Source organism: Megascapheus bottae, chromosome 33 (assembly GCF_031878675.1).
Source record: "Megascapheus bottae isolate mThoBot1 chromosome 33, mThoBot2.hap1, whole genome shotgun sequence".
Classification (NCBI taxonomy): Eukaryota; Metazoa; Chordata; class Mammalia; order Rodentia; family Geomyidae; genus Megascapheus; species Megascapheus bottae.
This window is the reverse complement of record NC_143541.1, coordinates 7,211,992-7,233,108: the sequence shown is the minus strand read 5'-3', so window position 1 is coordinate 7,233,108 and position 21,117 is coordinate 7,211,992. Positions and strand designations below refer to the sequence as shown.

At 51.5% G+C, this 21,117-nt stretch overlaps 1 protein-coding gene and 1 long non-coding RNA gene across 3 annotated transcripts; both read left to right on the top strand.

The window, feature by feature from the left end:
• The first annotated feature begins 21 nt into the window (after positions 1-21).
• LOC150042884 (uncharacterized) lies at positions 22-1,183 on the top strand. Of its 2 annotated transcripts, none has more exons than XR_016533532.1 (3): positions 22-58; positions 213-394; positions 888-1,183. It is a non-coding gene; the product is annotated as an uncharacterized LOC150042884 (long non-coding RNA). The 2 variants fall into 2 exon arrangements; XR_016533531.1 differs by having other exon boundaries at positions 853-1,183.
• Positions 1,184-2,990: 1,807 nt separating this feature from the next.
• On the top strand, positions 2,991-20,589 carry Tmem40 (transmembrane protein 40). Its single transcript, XM_090324029.1, has 12 exons — positions 2,991-3,046; positions 11,347-11,418; positions 12,037-12,189; positions 13,597-13,686; positions 14,519-14,575; positions 15,090-15,137; positions 15,347-15,379; positions 15,981-16,028; positions 17,747-17,818; positions 17,908-17,982; positions 18,535-18,597; positions 20,119-20,589. Exons 2-12 carry the CDS (start codon positions 11,355-11,357, stop codon positions 20,136-20,138), a joined length of 723 nt encoding a protein of 240 aa, XP_090180155.1. The 5' UTR covers positions 2,991-3,046; positions 11,347-11,354; the 3' UTR covers positions 20,139-20,589.
• Positions 20,590-21,117: the final 528 nt, after the last annotated feature.

The window sequence follows — 21,117 nt, the reverse complement described above, 5'->3', positions numbered from 1 at the left end:
GTTCTTTCTTCTTTTCCTCTAGCCCTGGATATCAAATCCTGAGCTTCACTCATGCTAGGCAAGGACTTTTATCATTAGTCTATGCCCTTGGCCCTGTTTGCTTTGTGAGATGGGATGTCCTAATACTCAGGAGGCTGAGATCTGAGGACTCCAGTTCAAAGCCAGACTGAACAGGAAAGTCTGTGAGATTCTTATTTCCGATTAACCACCAGAAAACTGAAAATGGTGCTGAGGCTAAAGGGGTAGAGCTGAAGAGCTTAGGGACAACACCCAGGCCCAGAATTCAAGCTTCACAATCGACAAAATCGAAAGAAAGAAAGAAAGAAAGAAAGAAAGAAAGAAAGAAAGAAAGAAAGAAAGAAAGAAATTCATAAGACCCCTTCCCAGCCAACAGGTAGGCACAACAGCACACACTTGTCATTCAGCTAGTAGGAGGCTAAGTTTCATATCATAGATGGACTGGGTACTGCCCGGCATTATACACAAACACCCTCTCCAGGGAGAGAAGGGGCTACCTATATTGCTCATACAGGGAAACTGAGGTCCAACTATCTAACCATTGTCTGCAGAGCACATGTGCCTGCTGAGTCAGGTGTCTGGTAGACCGATCTGGAATGCAGGAAGCCGGATATCATGCTGACCTGCTGAGCTGGCTCCCTGAAGCTGCCAGCTGTGCCCCAGCATGGGGGAGCTGTCCCCATGAGTAACACACACACACACACACACACACACACACACACACACACACACACACACGGCTATGAGGTCACCTGAGGGTGTCACTGAAAAAAACTGAGCCTTCGTGGTGCGTTGGGCAGGTCTGGCCTGACTTTTAACATCTGTCTCATGCAGAGGCAGAAGATGTCCTAACGTGCTACATCTGTCAGACAACAGGTGCTGAGCAGAATGGAAAACTGAGGCTCAGAGACGGGCACGCCTCATGCTGGAAGCAGGACGCTAACAGAAAGTAGAGAACAGCACCAAAACACCAAGAAACATCTTGTTCCCAAGCATCCGTGGGAGGCAGAGAAGACTCCATAAAACACTGCCTGGGGACCCCACAGGCAGAACTTTTGACTCTCAGTAGAGCTGGGCTTCCAGACAATTCTGTGCGTGCTGGCCTTGGAACATGTTATCAGAAGAGTTTTTACCCTATTTGGTTTTGTTTCATTTTGTCTTGTTACACGGTGTCATTGTGTACCCCAGCTTGGGCCTTGAACGCTCAACCTTCCTCCTTCAGCCTCCTGAGTGCTGGAATTATGTACACAAGTCATCATACCTGGCTCAAGAAGGACGAACTTTATTCAACTGCCTTTGACTGGCTTAAATGTTCAAGTTTCTCCTTACGTACCAGCAGGGACAGAGGGCTTTGATTGCCTTCCTGTTCTATTTTGTTTCCAGCTTGTTTCTTGGGAAGGTAGAGATTTTTGTGTGTGCCTGTGTAGAGCCAAATGCTGACTGTCAGGGCGTCCCTCAAGGATCTTTCTCTCCCTGTGTCCAGGCTGCTGCCTTGAACAGCACACCCCAAAGCAGCTTCGACCCTGGTCCCCTCTCCCCATAGCATCTCATCTTACCAGATGCCTGCCCCTCACACTTCACACAGCCCTGGGTCAAGCAGACCTAGGGATATGGTCATGTGACTCCCGACAGCTGTCTCAGGATAATGTGTGGCTTTGTGGTCTGGCTTCTGAAAAGAGGCTAAAGCTGGCCTGACAGCCCCTTAGGAAGAGGTCAGGTGGGGGTGGAGTGGGAGCAGGGGAGCACTGATGATGTTGCTGGCTGGCCAGAGGAGTGGCCATGGAGGTGGAGAAAGGACCGGATTCAGAGTGGGTCAAAGGAGGCCTAACAGAGCCTTCTAAATGGTGGGATCTGTCCAGGCTTACACCTGTCACTCTAGCTACTCAGGAGGCTGAGATCTGAGGATCACAGTTCAAAGCCAGCCCGGGGCACTAAAGAACATGAGACTCTTATCTCCAGTTAACCACTAGAAAACCGGAAGTGGGCTGTGGTTCAAGGAGTAAGATGGTAGCCTTGAGCTGAAAAGTTCAGAGACAGCACCCAGGCCCAGAGTTCAAGCTTCAGGACTGACAAACATAAATAAATAAATAATAGGAGAATGGAGTGAAGTCTGAGTGTCAGACTTTGGGCCTGAGTTTAGGATTTGGATGACTTACTCTTCTTTCCAGGAAATCTTCCAGAGATTTCCTGCTCCTAGGCCTTGCCTGGCTTTCCCAAAGGCCAGGTGCTGCCTGGGTGATTGAGGAGCGAATGAAAGGCAGAAGGAGGCATAGCTGGGAAGAAAGGGAGGAAGGAAGGAAGGAAGGAAGGAAGGAAGGAAGGAAGGAAGGAAGGCAGGCAGGAAGGCAAGCAGGGAGGGAGAAAGCGAGGGAGGAAGACAAGCAAGGTAGATCACCCAGAATCTGCTTTCTTACCTACACAAGCCAAATAGCTCGACCTCCAGTACCGCCTCTAGCTTTAACCGAGTTTCCTCAGGACAGGTGTGGCTGGTCCCTCTTAGAAATGCCCCCACCCCTGGGCTCCTGAGCCCCCGGCCCTCTTTCTCTGCCCCTGCCCAACCTCAGCCTCAGGAGCTCAGAGTACCCATCAGGCAGTGTCCTCTAACCTGAAGGGCTGGTTGGAACACATGGCTGGGTGCTGAGTCAGCGTCACCTGCAGGGGTGTGTGTGGGGGGGGTGTGGGCATCTGGGACACGCCCCCTTCTCTTTCCCAGAGCCTGGCATTGCCCTGGGAGGCCTGCTGGCCCAACAGAGTGGCCAGTGAGGTTCTGTGGAAGCTGCATCCACCCCAATCTCCCCTTCCTGGGGTGCTGATGAGGAAGGAGAGGGGAGTCAGACAGGAAGGCCTGGGGGCAGATAGCATGGCAGGGAGGAATGCCACCCCTGTGAGCTCGTGGGGCCCCAGGCCACGTCACGGTTGCCCCGCCCTCCGGGCTGTCACGGGTACAGCCACCTCTCCTCCTGCTGCTGGCAGCACATCCAAACAGTCTGCGCATAGCTGGCTTCGCTGTCCCCACTCAGGATCCCAGGTAATGGATGGGGTGGGGCGGGGAGGTAAGGGGACCCAAAGACGGGTCCTCCATCCCAGCCATCCAGGGTGGCCCTGGGCTAGAAGCTCAACTGTGCCCCTTCCTGACCAGCCTGGAACCTTAGTGACAAAGGCCACCCAGGATTGTTTTGAGGCTTTGACCAGCCCGAGCCTGGCCACGGCTGGTGACCGGTTCCAGTCCTATCACTGGCTGCTGGTGGGAACTTTTGGAAATTGTCTAGAAGGGCTGGAGGCATGGCTCAGGGGTAGAATACCTGCCTGGCAAGCCAGTCAGCACATCTCCTGACCTGGATTCGTGTCTTTTGTGAAGGGTCTTGCTTCATCACTGGGGGTCTCCTCACCCTGCTGTTCAGAGACCAAACAGCACTAGAGTGAGAAGATATTTCTTCCCCAAAGCCCCTCAATGACACAGTCTCCCTCCAGGAGGCTGAACCAGGCCTGGGAGATTTGGGGGGACAGAGGGGTGGAAGACCCCTGGGTGGAGAAAATGCTGAGGAAAAATGTAGACCTGGGAGGAGGGGAAGCTTTGTTGCCTGGCAGAGCTTCTAGCCAGGCCAGGTAGCCCCAGCAGAGGGGGCCAGCAGGCCCAGGTCCCCCATCCCCCAGGCTCCTGGGCCATCCCTCCTCAGGGCTGTCTTCCTCTGCTTGGAGCCTCCTGGCTCTAGGCACCCTGCCAGCCTCTTTTCCTTTCAAAGGGAAGTCATGGGTGTCTTGTTTTCTTCTGTTCAATTTAGAAATGGCCCCTAAAGAATCCAGAGTTCTAGCTGGTGGGGGCGTGGCCAGGAATGTATTTGGGGGAGCATGGCGTGGAGATGCGGGAGGAATTGGCCCCTCCTGACTGAAATTCTGAAACCCTTGCTAGAAGGCCTTCCCTACGATCTTTCTGGAGCACTGTTAGAGCCCGGGATGGTGCCGGCTGCTGCCCCATGCCCTGCCTCTAGCAGCCCTGTGGATGGGGTCCTCTCTCTTTTTCTCTTTGAGCTAACAGCTTTATTAAGACAGAACTTACATTCCATAAATCCGCCCTTTCACAGTGTGAGCTCTGTGGTTTTTATTACGTGCTCTGAGCAGTGCCACCACTCTGTCTCATTCAGAATGCCTAGCATCCCAGCTCTCTGCCCCTCCACAATTGGCCGGCTGGTCTGAGTGGCCGTGGCCGTTCTGCGCATGTCACAGGTGTCCAGTTCTTTCTGACTACAATCTTCCACTTAGCAGAAGGTGCCAGGGTGGATGCAGGTTCAAGTGTGAAGTGCAGGTCCTCTGGGGCAGCCCTGCTGCCCCTGTCAGTGTGGCTCCATTTCCTGGGCATGGACTTGTGCGCTATCCACACCTTGGGCCCCGGTGAATGATGGCGCTGTGTGTGTTCAGGTACAGGTGTCTGTGCGGACAGCTCAGGTTCTCAGTTCTCTTAACTACGTGTGGAGGAGAGGAGAGGAAGGACCAGCACAGCCACTAACTCTCGGCTCTGCACTTTAAGGAACTGCCAAACCGTTTTCCAAAGTAAGCACACTGTTTTATGTTTCCATGGTCAAACAGGAGTTCCAGGTCTTCTGCCCCCTTACCAACCTTGTTCTTATTTCTATGTCTTTTTTATTTTTTGCCAGTTCTGGGGCTTGAACTTAGGACCTGGGCTCTGTCCCTGAGCCTCTTTTGCTCAAGGCTAGCACCCTACCACTTGAGCCATAGTGCCACTTCTGGCTTTATCTGCTTATATGGTGTTGAGGAATTGAACTCAGGGCTTCATGCCTGCGAGCACTCTACCACTAAACCACATTCCCAGCCCTGTGCCCTTATGTCTGTGTCTTTTTTTGACATCCTGGTGATGTGATGTGGGATCATTAACATATGTCCTTTATACAAAGGGCAGGGCCTATTGAAACTTTTTTTTTTGTTGGTCATAGGCTTGAACTCAGGCCCTGGGTGCTGTTCTTGAGCTATTTTGCTCTACAACTTTTAGATACAGCGTCACTTCTGGCTTGCAGGTGGTTGATTGGAGATAAGAGTCTCACAACTGCCTTCCTTTAGCCAGGCATGGTGGCTCACACCTGTAATCCTAGCTACTCAGGAGGCTGAGATCTGAGGATCCAGATTCAAAGCCAGCCCAGGCAAAGAATGTAGGACTCTTATCTCCATTTAATCACTAGAAAATGGGAAGTGGGGCTGTGGTACCAGTGGTATGGAGGTAGCCTTGAGCTGAAAAGCTCAGGGATAGCGCCCAGGGCACACAATTCAAGCCCCAAGACTGAAAGGGAAAAAAAGAAAAGAAAAGAAAAGAAAAACGAGTCTCACAGACTTTCCTGCTCAGGCTGGCTTCAAACCCTGCTCCTCAGATCTAAGCCTCCTGAGTAGTTCGGATTACAGGTATGAGCCACCAGTGCCTAGTTTATGGAGACATTTCTACACAAGTGCAAACATATGGCTGTGGTTTTATTTTGCCTTTCCCTAATGAATGGTGCTGAACTGGGAGTTTGGCCTAGTGGTGGTAGAGTGCTTGCCTAGCATGCACATAGACTGGGGTTCAATTCCTTGATACCACATACGTAGAAAAAGCCAGAAGTGATGCTGCTCAGGCATTTAAATTAAAATAATTTAAAATTTAAACTAAAAAAAAAAAGAATGGTGCTGAACTGCTTTCTGTGAATCTTCTCTAGAGGCTCATCGTGGTTGGACATTGCATTGTTGAGTGGTAAGCCCGCCTCTTTTTCCCAGTGCTGAGGTCTGGAGGATGGAGAGCCGGGGTGACTCACTGGCAGTCTCACCGTGCTCCAGGGTAGAGGCTCGACTGAATCCCCCATGTGGGAGTTCAGAGAGGGCTTGGCCCTTACATTGGCCAATTGGACATTTCCTCTTTGGTCTTGGGGGGTGTGTGTATGAGAGAGAGAGAGAGAGAGAGAGAGAGAGAGACAGAGACAGAGACAGAGACAGAGACACAGAGACACAGAGAGAAAGAGACAGAGACAGAGAGAAGGAAGCAGGAGACAGGCTAACAGATAGAGACAGAAGCAGGAGAAACAGAAGAAAAGTAAAATAAGAACAAGGAGACACATTGGAGGAGGAGAGAGAAGCCATTGTGGGGCTTTGGTTAGAGTGCCCAAGCAGGCATTCTATCAAGTCAAGACAACCAGGAGAAGTCTTTGAAGAACTATGAAAACTTCTTTCCATTCATCATCACACTTATCTTTGGGTTCCTCTAGAAGCGGCTTTTGGGGGACAGACTCCTTCCTAGTTTTCCTTGTCCCTAAATCGGGAATTTATTATCATTATTATTATTATTATTTTGGTGGGTCATGGGGCTTGAACTCAGCCTGGATGCTGTCCCTGAGCTCTTCAGCTCAAGGCTACCATTCTACCCTTGAGCCAAGCCTCACTTCCTGTTTTCTACAGATTAATTGGAGATAAGAGTCTCAGGTCCTTTTGTGCCCAGGCTGGCTTTGAACCTTGATCCTCAGATCTCATCCTCTTGAGTAGCTGGGATGACAGACGTGAGCCACTGCGCCGAGCTGGATTGGATTCTGACTTGTGTAGAACTCAAAGCAGGAGCCATGCTTCCAGGAGACAACTTTCGGCCCAGCATCCTTTCAGAGTGTGGAGCCTGTGGTTGAGCACCTGCCGGCCCTGTGTAAGGCCCTGTGTTCAAACCCCACAGCTCGTGTGCAGACTTAGGGGGATGTGGGGGACCCAGACCTGCAGGGTCAAGAGACCCCACTGCAGAGGAGGGCAGGAGAAGGCAGCCCCAGGGCTTCTGTCTCTGAACAAGCCAGGAATGCAGATTCTGAGGTTTGTACCCCTCATGGCACAAGTCAGGCAGTGTTGCCAGAAGGACTGGCTGCCAGGCTAACCTGGATGAAGGCAGCGGCCACTGTGCAGAGCTGGGGAAAGGGCTGGGATGGGGCATTCCTCCTGGGATGCTCGTCCTGCAGCTGAGCTTCCTGGCAAGCAACTGTGGCATGGTAGGGTGTACACATATTCAGGGTGCTTCAGGAAGCACTACCTTGACCCCCAGCTCAGCCCTTGGACCTAGGTCCACCCCTCAGCCAAGGAGAGGGTGGCATCCTGGGCTCCAGTCCTGGGTGCTCGGCTACTGAGCCTCACCCAGCCTCCTGTTCCCTCAATAGCCTTCTTCCCACTGTGGCTGTGCCAGTCTGCGGAATCCCCAGCCAGTCCTGGCCTCAGCCCCAGCTCCACACAGGCCAACACCAGGTCAGAGGCCTCTAAAAGGAGAGGCAGGCACTGGAGCCAGCCTCGCCCCAAGCTGCTCCAGGCTGATCTTGGGCCACCTGTGTGACCATCAAGGAACACCAGAGGCTGGGGGATTTATCATGAAACAGAGGATGGCAAGGCCGCCCGCACCTGGGGAGGGATTTTGTGCTGCAACACCCGCTGGGCCAATGTCCAAAAGGCAAAAGAGAATGAGAGAGCAAGGGAGGGTTGAACTTGGACAGATCCCTCTCCAGTTACAGGCCTCAGTCTCTCTCCTCTTACTGCACTCCTTCTGGGTGGTGTGAGGACACAGCAAGCTGGGAAGGGAGGGAGCTGTTGGATGAGCAGTGAGTGAGTCCCAAGCCAGGCTCTGTACAGCGGGAGCCCAGGCCAGCCATTGCCAGGATTGCACAAAGGAAAAGCCAGTTTATCAAGACATGCAGGTGCAGAGCCTCTGACCACCCCTGACTCAGCAGGGTTGGGCTTTTTGCTTGAAAGTGCTGGAAAGTCAGCCACATGAGTTCCTTCTGGGATGAATCTCACACTCAAGACTTCTAGCCAGCGAGGCACGGTGGCTCACGCCTGACATCCTAGCTACTCAGGAAGCTGAGATCTGAGGGTTTTGGTTCAAAGCCAGCATGGGCAGGAAAGTCTGAGACCCCCCCCTCTTTCTCTCTTTCTTTTTTTGCCAGTCCTGGCTTGAGCTCAGGGCCTGAGCACTGTCCTTGGACTTTCTCAAGGCTAGAGCTCTACCACTTGAGCCTCAGCACCACTTCTGGCTTTTTTCTATGTATGTGGTACCGAGGAATCAAACCTGGGTCTTCGTGCATGCTAGGCAAGCACTCTACCACTAGGACAAACTCCCACCCCAACTTATCTCTTTTGAAACACTAGAAAACTGAAGTGGTGCAATGGATCAAAGTGGTGGAGCGCTAGCCTTGAGTGAAAAAGCTCAGAAATAGGGCCCACGCCCTGAGTTCAAGCCCCACAACCATCACCACCACCACTAACAAAAGACTTCTAGCCAGGGAAGGCTGTTCTACTGGAGTGGGATTCAGGGCAAATCTGTAAGCTGGAGACCTTGGATGGATTATTTCATTTACTTCAGCCTCCATTTTCTTCTGTGGAAAACAAGACCCATGTGGATTAGGGAAGACCCTGGGAGGGGTGGCTTGCCTGACATGCACAGCTCCCTGGGTCAATCCCCAGGACTGTGTAAACTGTGACTATCATAGTTAGAATGCCATGCTCTTTTTCTCCATTTGCTTAGCTCCCAATGGTCAGAATAGCTGTCAGGAAATCAGTTGCCATGTATGGTAGGTTTGTTCTTTTGTTTTTGTTTCTGTCAGTGGTGGGGCTTGAACACAGGGCCTGAGCACTATCCTTGAATTCTTGCTCAAGGCTAGCACTCTACCACTTTGAGCTAAAGCTCCAGTTCCGGATTTCTGGTGGTTCATTGGAGATAAGAGTCTCACAGACTTTCCTGCCTGGACTGGCTTTGAACCACGATCTTCAGATCACAGCCTCCTGAGTGACTGGGGTTATAGGTGTGAGTCACAGAACCCACCTTTGGTGTTTGTTGTTTTTCTTTTTTCTTTTTCTTTTCTTTGTTAGGACAGGAGTGGTGCTGAGGATTGAACCAAGGGTCTAGGAGCTATCCTTTAGCTTTTCTGTTCAAGTTTAGTGCTCTACCACTGAGTCTCTACTTCTGGCTTTTTCTTTTTTCTTTCAGTAAATGGAAACAAGAGTCTTACAGACTTTCCTGCTCAGGCTGAATTCAAAGCCCAATCCTCAGCTCTCAGCCTCTTGAATAACTAGCATTACAGGTGTGAGCCACTGGAGTCCAGCTATGCACGGTTTCTGAGACGCTGGGAATAGAACTCAGAGCCTTGCACATGCTAGGCAAAGGTCTGCCCTGAGCCACGCCTCGCCTGGTCAAGTCTCTGACTTTGAGAAGTGAGGATTCCTCCTGGCAGTCTCTCTGCCAGCATAGATATGTCTCCATGGGCACTGGGCCCTGGGTGTGTTTGTCAGCCTTGATTGTCAAGTTTAGCCAGCTATGTTTCTTTTCTCAGAGCAGAAAAATGGGCAGAAGAGGGATAGGTCAGGAAGAGGCCTACCTCCATTGATGGTTCACACTTGCCTCCTCCTTCTAAAATCAGTTCTGGAAATCCACAGTCATGCCACATGCCTGTTGTCCCAGCTCCCTGGAAGCTGGGACAGAAGGATGGAGTTCCAGGCCAGCCTGGGCTACATAACAAGGCTGTCTCTAACAAAAAACAAAACCTGACTCAGCTAAGTCAAAGCCAAGTCAGCATCGTTGGCATACCACTCCATGACCACGTGGCTTGCTTCCTGGTGCTGGTGGTGGGGCTGGGGAGAAGGGGCTGGCATCATCCCATGTGGACACACCAACAACCCTTGTTCAACCCTCACTTCCTGGCAAGAGTCTTGTCTGTGCCTCAGTGTCTTTACCTAGGAACTGGGCACCACTCCAGGGAGCCCTTGTGGAGTTGGCTGACTTAGAACAGTGCATGGCAGGTAGGAAATGCTTAGGATTCAACCCGATACAATCATTTCTCTCTGTGCCCAGCCCTGGGCAAGACATGGTGACCCAGAGAAGAATCAGCAGCCTTCATCACTTTGATAAAGCCTAGGTGTGGCACATCCCCTAGGAGGGTTGATGGGGAACGTAACCTGGCATGCCTTCCAGCCTTCTGGCCTGCCTTCCTCCTCCTCCTCCTCCTCCTGCTCCTCCTCCTCCTCCTCCTCCACTTCCTCCTCCTCCTCCTCTTCTTTGTCTTCTTCTTCCTTCTTTCTTCTTCTGTTACTGGGGTTTGAACTCATGGACTCTGTCCATGAGCTTTTTTTACTTCAGGCTGACTGATTCTCTACCCTTTGAGCCACAGCACAACTTCATTTTTTTGGTGATTACTTGGAGATTAGAATCCAATAGACTCCTGACTGGTCAGGCTTTGAAAGGTGATCCTCAGATCTTAGCCTCCTGAGTACCTAAGATTACAGGCCTGAACCATGGGTGCCCAGGGATTCCTGATTTGTGATCTCATTCTGTGATGCAAGCTCAAATTGGTAGTGGATTTTGGCATTAAACACCATGGGGCTGAGAATTTGGCCTAGTGGTAGAGTGCTTGCCTAGCATGCACAAAGACTCGGGGTTCAATTCCTTGGTAACACATATACATAGAAAAAAACAGAAATGGTGCTGTGGCTCGAGTGGTAGAGCTCTAACCTTGAGAAAACCCAAGGACAGTGCTCAGGTCCTGAGTTCAAGGCCCAGGACTGGCATAAAATAACAACAACAACAGCAAAACAAAAACAAAAACACACCATGAGTTACAGGCATATGGAATTTGCAGTCATGAACACTTTTTTTACATCAGTAAAATATATAATGTGTGTGTCTATGGGTGTGTGTGTACACATATCTGTTTACATTCCTTTCTCAGCACATCACTGTGTATATCATGTGCTATTGTTTCACTGTAGGAGGGTGGTCATGTGCCACACCCCTATTTCAAAGGATTCTGGGAAATGTAGTCTCTAGAGGGTAGTCATGTGCCCTGCCCTCACCTTGACCACTTAGATCCACCACTCCACAGGGACTCAGGAGCAGTGTTTGTCTTGGACCAGTGTTTCTGAGGGGATTGAGGAGAATTTAAGGTTTGTACCCAAGTCACTCCAATTCTTTGGGCCTCAGTTCTCCTCTCCGTGGAAGAAGAGTGGTAAAACTCATCATCTAAGTCAAATGAAACAACGTTTTAGGGAAAAGGTTTAGGCCCTGTCCCTCACTCTTTTGCTCAAGCGCTCTACCACTTGAGCCACAGCTCCCTTTCAGTTTTCTGGTGGTTAATCAGAGATAAGAGTGTCACTGACTTTCCTGTCCTGGCTGGCTTTGGACTGTGACCCTCAGCTTCAGATCTCAGCCTCCAGTAGCTAGGATGGCAGGGATGAACCACTGGTGGCCGGCTTTCCTTTTATTTCCTAGTTACTTGCCAAGTTCTTGTGCACAGAGCACATAATTCAAGTGAAATGAATTGCTTGTTATTGCTACCCCTCCAGGGAAAGCCATGGAGACTTCAGGACTCTCTTCCCAGGCTCATGACAACGGTGGATTGCATGGAGGAGTGGAAGGTCTGGATTGCATGTCAGCCTCTCGGCCCCCCTGGCAAAGCACGCTGGGAGGAAGTGGGGGAGGGTGCTGCAGCAGAACATGTGACACTGTGTAGTTCACGTCACAGTTGAAATAGACCAGGTAGTCTGCACAGGTGCATGTCCATCTCCGTGCTGGGCCCAGTCTGCCCCCCCACTTTACATTCAAACTGAAGAGACCCTTAATTATTCCCGAATCCTAAGACTTTGGGGGGCTTTGGCTGGAACCAGCGAGGATTCCTAGATGATGGGAAGGTCCACGTGCCCTCCCCACTGGAGGGGGGAGGGTTGTACTCAGATCAAATCTTGCCTGTCATTCACAGAATCAGAAACTGGCAACTGTTCTACAGAGTGGGCAGGGCGGGAGGGGGGCTCCGAAGCCCCACTTCTGGGGTCCATGTTTAGGGATATTGTTGCCTTGCCATCTTAGAATCCCCAAAGTGTCTGAGAATCTTGATCTTCTGTTGGTTTTTGATATCTGGGAGATGATGGAGGGCTAGAAGGCCCCTCGAGTGTACACAGACCCCCTAGGGAGGACTGGAGGTTCCTGGGGTCAGGGTGGGTGGGCAGCTCTCACTGCTTTGTCTGTGTGTCTCCCAGATGGAGAGACAAACTCCCACAAGCAAGATGGGAAGGCGGAACACTCTTCAAGAGGGCAGTATGAGAGAGACAAGTCTTCCTCTTCATCCTCCTCCTCCTCCTCCTCCTCCTCCTCCTCCTCTTCTTCTTCTTCTTCCTCCTCCTCTTCTTCAGGTATAGCAAAGATTTTTAGGGATGGGGTTGTAGCTCAGTGGTAGAGCATTTACCTAAAACACATGAGGCCCTGGGTTCCATCCTCTTGTTCCCAAAAGTTTCCTGTTCCAGATCATGGATGTGTTAAAGGGAATTACTTTTTTGCATACTTTGTGTCTGAATCATTGAGCCATGACCAATCAATGTTCAAGTGATGATGTGGATAGGAATTATTGACCCCATATGGGCACAGAAATGGGATTAGAGGAATAACACCAGGAGTTTCCAGTAGAATCTTGATTCCAATTGCCACATCATCCTGTAAGAAATCACAGAATATACTTACAGTTTTTCACTTTTTTTTTCTTTTCTTTTCTTTTTTTTTTTTGCCAGTCCTGGGCTCGGGCTCAGGGCTTGAGCACTGTCCTTGGACTTTCTCAAGGCTAGCACTCTACCACTTGAGACTCAGCTCCATTTCCAGCTTTTTGCTATGTACGTGGGGTACCGAGGAATCGAACCTGGGTCTTCGTGCATGCTAGGCAAGCACTCTATCACTAGGCCAAACTCCCGGCCCCCAGTTTTTCACTTTTTAAAATTAAAACATAAGGCTGGTGACCCATGCCTGAAGTCCTAGGGATTTAGGAAGTTTAGATTCCCTGGCCTCCTCCCCACCACCTTACTCTGCCCCTCTTGGGCAGAAAAGCCTATGAGACTTTTATTTCCAACTAAACAGCAGAAGTGGAGCCATGGCTCAAGGAAGTAAAGTGCTAGCCTTGTGCAAAAAAGCTTAAGGACAGTGTTCAGGTTCCAAGTTCAGGTCCCATTTCTGACCAAAAACAACAAAAAAAATCAAAACAAAACAGCTGGGCATGGTGACTCATGTCTGTAATCCTAGCTACTCAGGAGGCTGTGATTTGAGGATCTTGGTTCAAAGCCAGACTGGGCACTAAAGAACGTGAGATTCTTTCTTTTCTCCAATTAATCACTAAAACATGGGAAGTGGGGCTGTGGCTCCAGGGGTAGGGGGGTAGCCTTGAGCTAAAGAGCTCAGGGACAGCACCCAGGCCCAGAGTTCAAGTCCCATGACTGCCCCCCCAAAAAAAGAAAAAAAAAGAAATGGAGTTGAGGTGTGGCCCAAATGGCAGAGCATTAGCATTGAGCAAAAACAAAAACAGCAACAAAAAAAACCCCTCAGGGATAGAGCCCAGGCCCTGAGTTCAAACCCTAGGACTGGCACAAAGAAAAAGTAAAAGAGAAAGCAAGGAATGTGAAGCAGACATAAAAGGCGGGTCCCTCAGTTCCCATCCCCAAACAGGGTCTCTTCCTCCAACCACAGCATCACACAGATGAAAAGCAAGAGCCCCAGTGAGCATGCTCCTGGCTCAGTCCATGCAAATACCCTGCTATATCTTGTCTTGTTCCCTGCAGAGAGTGGTGACGAGGACCAAGTCCCCAGAGGTCCTGAGAAAGGACGGCAGAGCCTGGGGGCTGCACGCCCCCCCGGGAACCGCTCAGCAGGTAGGCAATAGGCCTTCTTCATGTTCCCTGTGTCCCTTAGCTGAATGTGTATGTGTGTGATGTCCCGCACAGCCTTCTTTACAGCAGGCCACAGCTGGGAAAGCGCCTAAGCTCCAACCAATCACAGAGAAGCAGATAAGCAAGCACTCCCCCAGTCTAGTGACAGTAAGCAAATCAAAGCACTACTTGATCTCATATATATCATGTCCGTATGGATATAAGCCCGACGGGAAGGAAGACTATCAGAAGGTCAACGGTGGTTGCCCCTGGCTGGTGAAATGATGGGTTTTTCCCTTTCCCTGCCTACCTCCCTCTCCCCACCCCCTCCTTGAGACAGGGTCTCTCTCTATAACCCAAGCTGGCCTCAAAATCCTCCCACTTGAACCTCCCAAGTGCTGGGATTATAGGTATGTGCCACCATGCCTGGCTACGTTTCTTGTTTTCTTTTTGGGCTGGTATTGTGTCTTGAACTGGTCCTGGGTACTGTCTCTTAGCTTTTTCACTCAAGGCTGGCACTCTACTACTTGAGCCATACCTCCATTTCTGGCTTTCCAGAGATAGGAGTCTTATGGATTTTCCTGCCAAGGCTGCCTTTGAAATATGATCCTCAGAGATTGACCTTCTGAAGAGCTAGATTCCAGGCATGAGCCATCCATGCTTGGTCTGAGTTAACTTGCTATGCCTCTGTTACTTTATCTGTATAAATGGGTAGAGGTGAACTAATCTCTTTATAGCATTTCTATGGGGATCAAATAAAATGTCAAGTATACTTCAGACCTGTAGGAGGCGGTGGTGATCCAGGGAGAACTGACAAAGGTTTATCTCCTCCCAGGCACGGAACGTGGGGCACTTGAGGGGGTGCCGGATGAACTTCAGCTCTATGGAGGAGGTAACTGCTGGTCCAGTGGCTCTGGAGAAAAGCAGCAGAGGGCTCTCGAGGGCAGAAGCAAGGTCACAGAGTATTCCTGAGCTAACTCCAGACAAGTACAGACGTGGAAAGGGTGTTGTGATGCCTGCCTGAAGCCCAGCACCAGGGAGACTGAGGCAGGAATGGCAGGGCTGGAGGTTGCCGGGCTTATGTAGCCCAGCCTATGAGAAAGGGATGGGAGGGGAGGAGAGAGGCGGGGAGGGGAGTCCAGATGTGGCCGGTGGAAGGGAGGAGATGGGGTGTCTTGAAGACACCTGCCTTCTGTATTGTGCCATAACTTATTCAGATTCTCTGGGAAAACATGGCATGGCTGTGCAAAGAGTTGCCGCTTTCCCTAGAATGGGGGAGCCCAGGGCTGGTGGGTCTCAAGGGAACCTTCTGGTCTGCTCCAGTCGGTGCCTGCCTGGCCCATAAAGTCTCTGGGCAGCCCTCCCTGTCAAGGCAGCCATACTGACAGACCTGATTCTGTGTGCAGGTGCTGCAGGCGCTGCCCAGGGAGAGCTGGTGCTATCTGGGGAGTCGGGTGAGTGCCCGGGTGGGGAGGGGTTGTGTGGGCTGCGAGCATCACCTTTCCTCCACTACACCTGGCTGCATGTCTGTGATAGACATTTGGGCTGGGCGAGCCACAGACTCTTCTGTGAGGGATTAGGAGGGGAGCAGGAAGGTGGGGGGGGGCACCTGACAGGGCTCAAGGCTGGCACGGCACTAATGCCTACTTCCTCTCCTTTCTAGATCTCCAAAGAAGAGGCTCGGTGTCAGATAATGGTAAATATACAAGTTCCCAGGGAAGCAGGAGGCAGCCAGGTCCTAGGGGGGAGCAGGGGACCCTGGGTAGCCTGAGAGGGTGGCTAGGCATTGCCAGGATGTCACAGCGATCCCTGAAGTGCAAGGGAAACGGAAGGAAAGAAAGCTGGCAGAAGAGGGAAGTTGGTGGGGACCTCAAGAATGGTCACCCCATCTCAACGGTCGGCTTAGCTATTGCAGCATGGAGTACCCTCTGGTCTCAGGTAAGCATTAGCAAGAAGTTAATTCTCAAGCTGGGTGCTGGTGGCTCATACCTGTAATGCTAAGACTCAGGAGGCTGAGATGTGAGGATTGCAGTTCAAAGCCAGCCCAGATAGGAAATTCTATGAAAACTCTTATCTCCTACAAACCACCAAAAAGCTGCCCACGGAGCTGTGGCTCAAGTGGTAGAGGACCAACCTTGAGCTGAAAGGCTAAGTTCCAGTGGCAGCATACACACACACACACACACACGTATACACACGCACGCATGCGCGCACGTTACCATCAACGCAGGGAAGTGAAGTCCCGCCTGCTGTCTATTAAAACAAACAACGAACTCTGTCCCTGTTCTGTTCTCAAGGAGAAGTGGAGGCCTCTGAGTTGCGAAGACAGAACATAAAGAAGGATGGTAAGGAAATGGTGTGCCAGAGCTGCCCCGGTGGCTCGTCCAGCTTCCTATGGGTTCGCTGCTCTGGTGGCCTTGTTGTGCACCTACATCTTTTTTTTTTTTTTTCTTGCCAGTCCTGGGTCTTGAACTCAGGCCGTGAGCCCTGTCCTTGGGCTTTCTCAAAGCTAGTGCTCCACCTTTTGAGCCACAGAACCACTTCCAGCCTTTTCTGTATATCTGGTACCGAGGAATTGAACCAGGGCTTCGTGCATGCTAAGCTAGCACTCTACCACTAGGCCAAGCTCCCAGCCACAATGACATCTCTTCCGAGCTCAGTTTTCCCTGCTCCAGTTCCTTGTGGTGCTATGATGGAGCTCAGGACCTTGTGTTCTCAGCAAGCACTCTACCACGGAGCCACCATGCTTCTGAGCTTTCACCGATTGACTGATTTATATTGTTTTGAGACAGGATCTTGCTAAGGAACCCAGGCTGGCCTAAAACTCACAAACCCCTCTTCCAGCCTTCCAAGTGCTGGGATTACAGCCATACACCCCACCTGCCTGGACCCTTTTGTTTCTTTTTCTTTTTGCCAGTCCTGGGGCTTGAGCTCAGGGCCTGAGCACTGTTCTTGGGCTTTCTCAAGGCTAGAGCTCTACCACTTGAGCCACAGCACCACTTTGGCTTTTTCTGGGTATGTGGTACCAAGGAATCGAACCCAGGTCTTCATGTATGCTAGGCAAGTGCTCAACCACTAGGCTAAACTTCCTCCCTTCTTATGTCCTCCTTGTCAAGACCCCTGAAAAGCAGGTGAACTGAGTTCTTTCCCTGGAGCCTCCACAGGGCCCAGCAGAGTGCAGGAACTTCCCCTGCTCACTGCTCTAGCTCACATCTCTGATGCATTTCTGAATTGTTTTGAATATTCATCCCAACAAGTGAAGCACTGAGAATGCCTGTATGCCAGGGATTCCTTGGGCAGGTGAGGGCTGGTGCCCTGTCCACTGCAGAATCCACAAGAAGTCAGAGGGGGGGCATAGAAGTACAGCACGATGTGTTACCTAAATAATGAAGTGAGGTGAGGACCAGAAGTGTCTCCCGAGGCAGTTTTAAGTTTGTCTGGTCAGAAGCAGGAGCACTGTGTGTGAATAATTCCAGTGGAGCAAAGATTTCCTGTTATTTGAAAACAAGATAATAGAAGAGTGCCTACTTAGCAAGGGAAGGCCCTGAGTTGAAGCAGCCATCCTGCCAAAAACAAAAGTAGAAAAAGGAAAGAAAGAAAAGGAAAGGAAAGGAAAAACCAAGCTGGGTGCAGGTGGCTGCAGCAAAGACTCTTACCTCAAAGTAACCATTAGAAAATGGGAAGTGGCGCGACGGCTCAAAGTGGTAGAGTGCTAGCCCTGAGCAAGAGAGTTCAGGGGCAGAGCCTAGACCTGAGTGGAAGCCTCGAGACTTATGAAAAGAAAGGGTGGAGGGGAAGAAAAGAAGGAGGAAAGGAAGAAAGGCAGGCAGGCAGGCAGGAGACGCTAGTGTAAGCAGTGCATGCCTACAATGTCAGCACTCTGGAGTCTGGGAAGCCGGAGTATCCTGAAGTTCGAGGCCAGACTTGACACATCGCAAGATTCTCATCTCAACAAACAAACAGATCAAGGAAGGGTAGTGGCGTGGCGTGTGTGTACCAGGCCTTGGGTGCCCAAAGAAAAAGAAGTGGGAAAGGAAGTAACCCTCCACCTCTGCCCCCACAGATGAGTTCTTCCACTTTGTCCTCCTCTGCTTTGGCATCGGGGCTCTGTTGGTGTGCTATCACTACTATGCAGGTGAAGACCTGGAGCCCGGGGGAGGGGACGCGCGGGGAGGTGGGGGTCGGGACATCCGGCCTGCGGGCTGACCTTTGCTGCCCTTCCAGACTGGTTCATGTCCCTCGGGGTCGGCCTGCTCACCTTCGCCTCCTTGGAGACAGTCGGCATCTACTTTGGGCTGGGTAAGTCCCACCACTCCACCGGAACCCCACTAGTGTCCCTACACTCGTGGCTGGATGAGCCATTCATGCTCACCAAGCAACCTGAGAGAAACCATTTCAACTTAGGCGGGGGGGGGGGGGGGGGGGGGGGGTTTGAGATAGATTTCTTGCTGTGTAGCTCAGCCTGACCTTGAACTCTCAACCTTCCTACTTAGCCTCCCAAGTGCTCGGACTACAGGCATCAGGCCCCACTATCAATCTAAACTATCCCCCCCACGACACACACGAATCCTAATGCTTATGGCTTCTTTTCTGGCCAACTTCAAGGTCAACATGAACGAAAATCAATTTCAAGTGGCAAACACACATAGCACTGGCCAGATGAGGAAGACCAGGTTCCCGGGTCTGGTCTCGCTGCCCTGCCCTTGACTGTCATTGTTCCTAACAACGAGTACTGTCACCTTGGCATAGGCTGGCACAGCACTGTGACAGCTTGGCCTGTGTGGGTCGGGTCTTTGCTGGATCTGGGGAGGGACACAGCCCTGACCACCCTGTCCCCTCGTCTCTGTGCAGTGTACCGGATCCACAGCGTGCTGCAAGGCTTCATTCCTCTCCTTCAGAAGCTCAGGCTGCTGGGTAATGTCTCCATTCTTCCCGGGTTCACCATCTTCCCCTAGCAGGGAATTTCAACAGAGGGTTCAAATCTAAGACAGAAGCCACGATTGCTGGGCGCCAGCGGCTCACCCCTGTAATCCTAGCGACTCAGGAGGCTGAGCTCAGACAGAAAAATCAACGAGACTCTTCTCTCCAGTGAACCACCAAAACGCCAGAAGTTCAAAAATGGTAGTGGGCCAGCCTGAAGCAAGAGAGCTAAGGAACAATGCTCAGGTCCTGACTTCAAACCCTGGTATTAGTGCACAAACAGACCAAAGAAAAAGCCTCAAGGCAAGGGTTCTAGTCTACCTCTGCTCATTTGACGGCTTGGTGACAGGATGGCCAGTAGCCTATTTTTATTTTTATTTATTTATTTTTTTTGCCAGTCTTGGGGCTTGAACTCAGGGCCTGGGCACTCTCCTTGCGCTTTCTCAAGGCCAGCGCTCTACCACTTGAGCCACCACACCACAATTCTGGCTTTTTCTATGTATGTAGTAGCGAGGAATCTAACCCCCAGGTCTTTGTGCATGCTAGGCAAGTGCTCTACCACTAGGCCAAACTCTCAGCCCTATTTTTTTTTGCCCGTCCTGGGCTTGGGCTCAGGGCCTGAGCACTGTCCTTGGACTTTCTCAAGGCTAGAGCTCTACCACTTGAGCCTCAGCACTTCTGGCTTTTTTTTTTTTTCTATGTATGTGGTACCGAGGAATCGAACCCGGGTCTTCGTGCATGCTAGGCAAGCACTCTACCACTAGGCCAAACTCCCGGCCCCTCTTAGCCCTATCTTTATTTTGTGTTTTAAACGGTGCTGAGGTTGAAATGAAGGCCTCACTCGAGCTACTCCTCTGGCCTACCGTAGCCTCTCGAACCTCAGTTTTCTTAAGTGGAAAATTGGTGCAGTAACTCGGACTGCATAGGTGCAAGGGAGGGAGGGAGGGAGAGCTGTGAAGGCGTCCGTGGGAAGCCCGTGGAAGAAATGACATTGGTAATCATGTATACGCCTGATGAGGTTGGGGGCTTACCACAGGTCACAGCCAAAGTGGCTGGACTAATGCAGCTCACACACACGCGTGTGCGTGTTCCTGAGGGTGACACTCAGGGCTGGTCAAGTGCACACAGCTGCATGAAGCCCAGGCCTCTGCAATGGTCCCCGGCTTTGTGCTCATTGCCATGTCTCAGGGCAGAGGGGCTGCCACGGGGGCTTGAACTCAGGGCCTGGGCACTGCCTCTGAACTTTTTCACTCAAGGCTAGTGCTCTATCACTTAGGTCATAGCTCGACTTCTGTCAACCCTTGGCGGTTGATTAGATAGGAGTCTCACGGACTTTCCTGCCTGGGCTAGCCTCAAATGGCCATCCTCAGACTTCAGCCTCCTGAAGATGACAGACCTGAGCCACCATGGCCCAAGGGATCCTTAGTGCCAGTCCCATGGGGGTACTGAGCATCTGGGGGGACAGGACCTCAATGCTGTGGCCACTCACGTCACCCGGCTGGCTTTGCCTTCCAGGAATCAGGAAGACAGACTGAAACCTCTGCCAGACCCTGGCCTGACCGCTGCTGCCCTCCTGAGCCCAGAGGACAGAGCAATATGTTGGGAGGTCCCGAGAGGCCATGCCAGGGCACTGACTTGGCACCAGCAGGGCTGGGTATCACCTGGCAGATGAATATGCAGCCCAGCTGTCAGGAGAGAAGGCCAAGGGAGAGCGCGACCCCGAGCCCCTCATGGCATCTGGAAAGCAGGAAGACTCTGGGATGCCACTGTTCTCTGGCGCTGCAGGCTGCCATCTGGCCTCATTCCAGTTCCTCCCATACCATCTGGCCACACCAGATGCACTTCCATGGCTTGCACAGCTGTCCTGGGCCAGAGAGCCACCAGGCTGGAACCCCAGGTGGACCCAGTACGGGCAAGATGTCGGGAACTGCCACTTGGTGTCAGCCCTGCTGTTCTGGACTCCAATATGACTCCAATAAATACGGTCTTCCCTGTACTGTAAAGAGTTGGCTAAATGTTCTTCTAGGCTTCTTGAGTATGAGAGAACATTTAGACTGGGCACTCGTAGCTCATGCCTAGCTTCTCAGGAGGCTGAGATCTGAGGGTCTTGGCTAAAAGCCAGATTGGGCAAATATATCATATCTCCATTTAGCCAGCAAAAAGCCAGAAGGAGAGGTGTGGTTTGAGTGGAAGAGGGCCAGCCTTGAGCACAAAAGTCAAGGGAGACTGCAGGGGCGGTGGGCTGAGTTCAAGCCCTAATACCGCCCCCTCCCAAAAAAGGAAAGGAAAATAGGGCATGGAATGGGAGAGGGAACCAGAGAAGAAGCACCTAGCCTGATTGCACTGCAGAGACACAAGTTCAATCCCAGCTCTGTTGGTGGTCACCTGGGCCGATGGGGACCCTGCTTGTCAAAAGAGGGAGGGGTGCAGGAGAGTCAGGCTGTAAGCCCTTGCCTCTTCTACTCTCTCTGTGTGCCTCCCTAGGGCCAGCCCCGGAATTGACCGTGGACCACT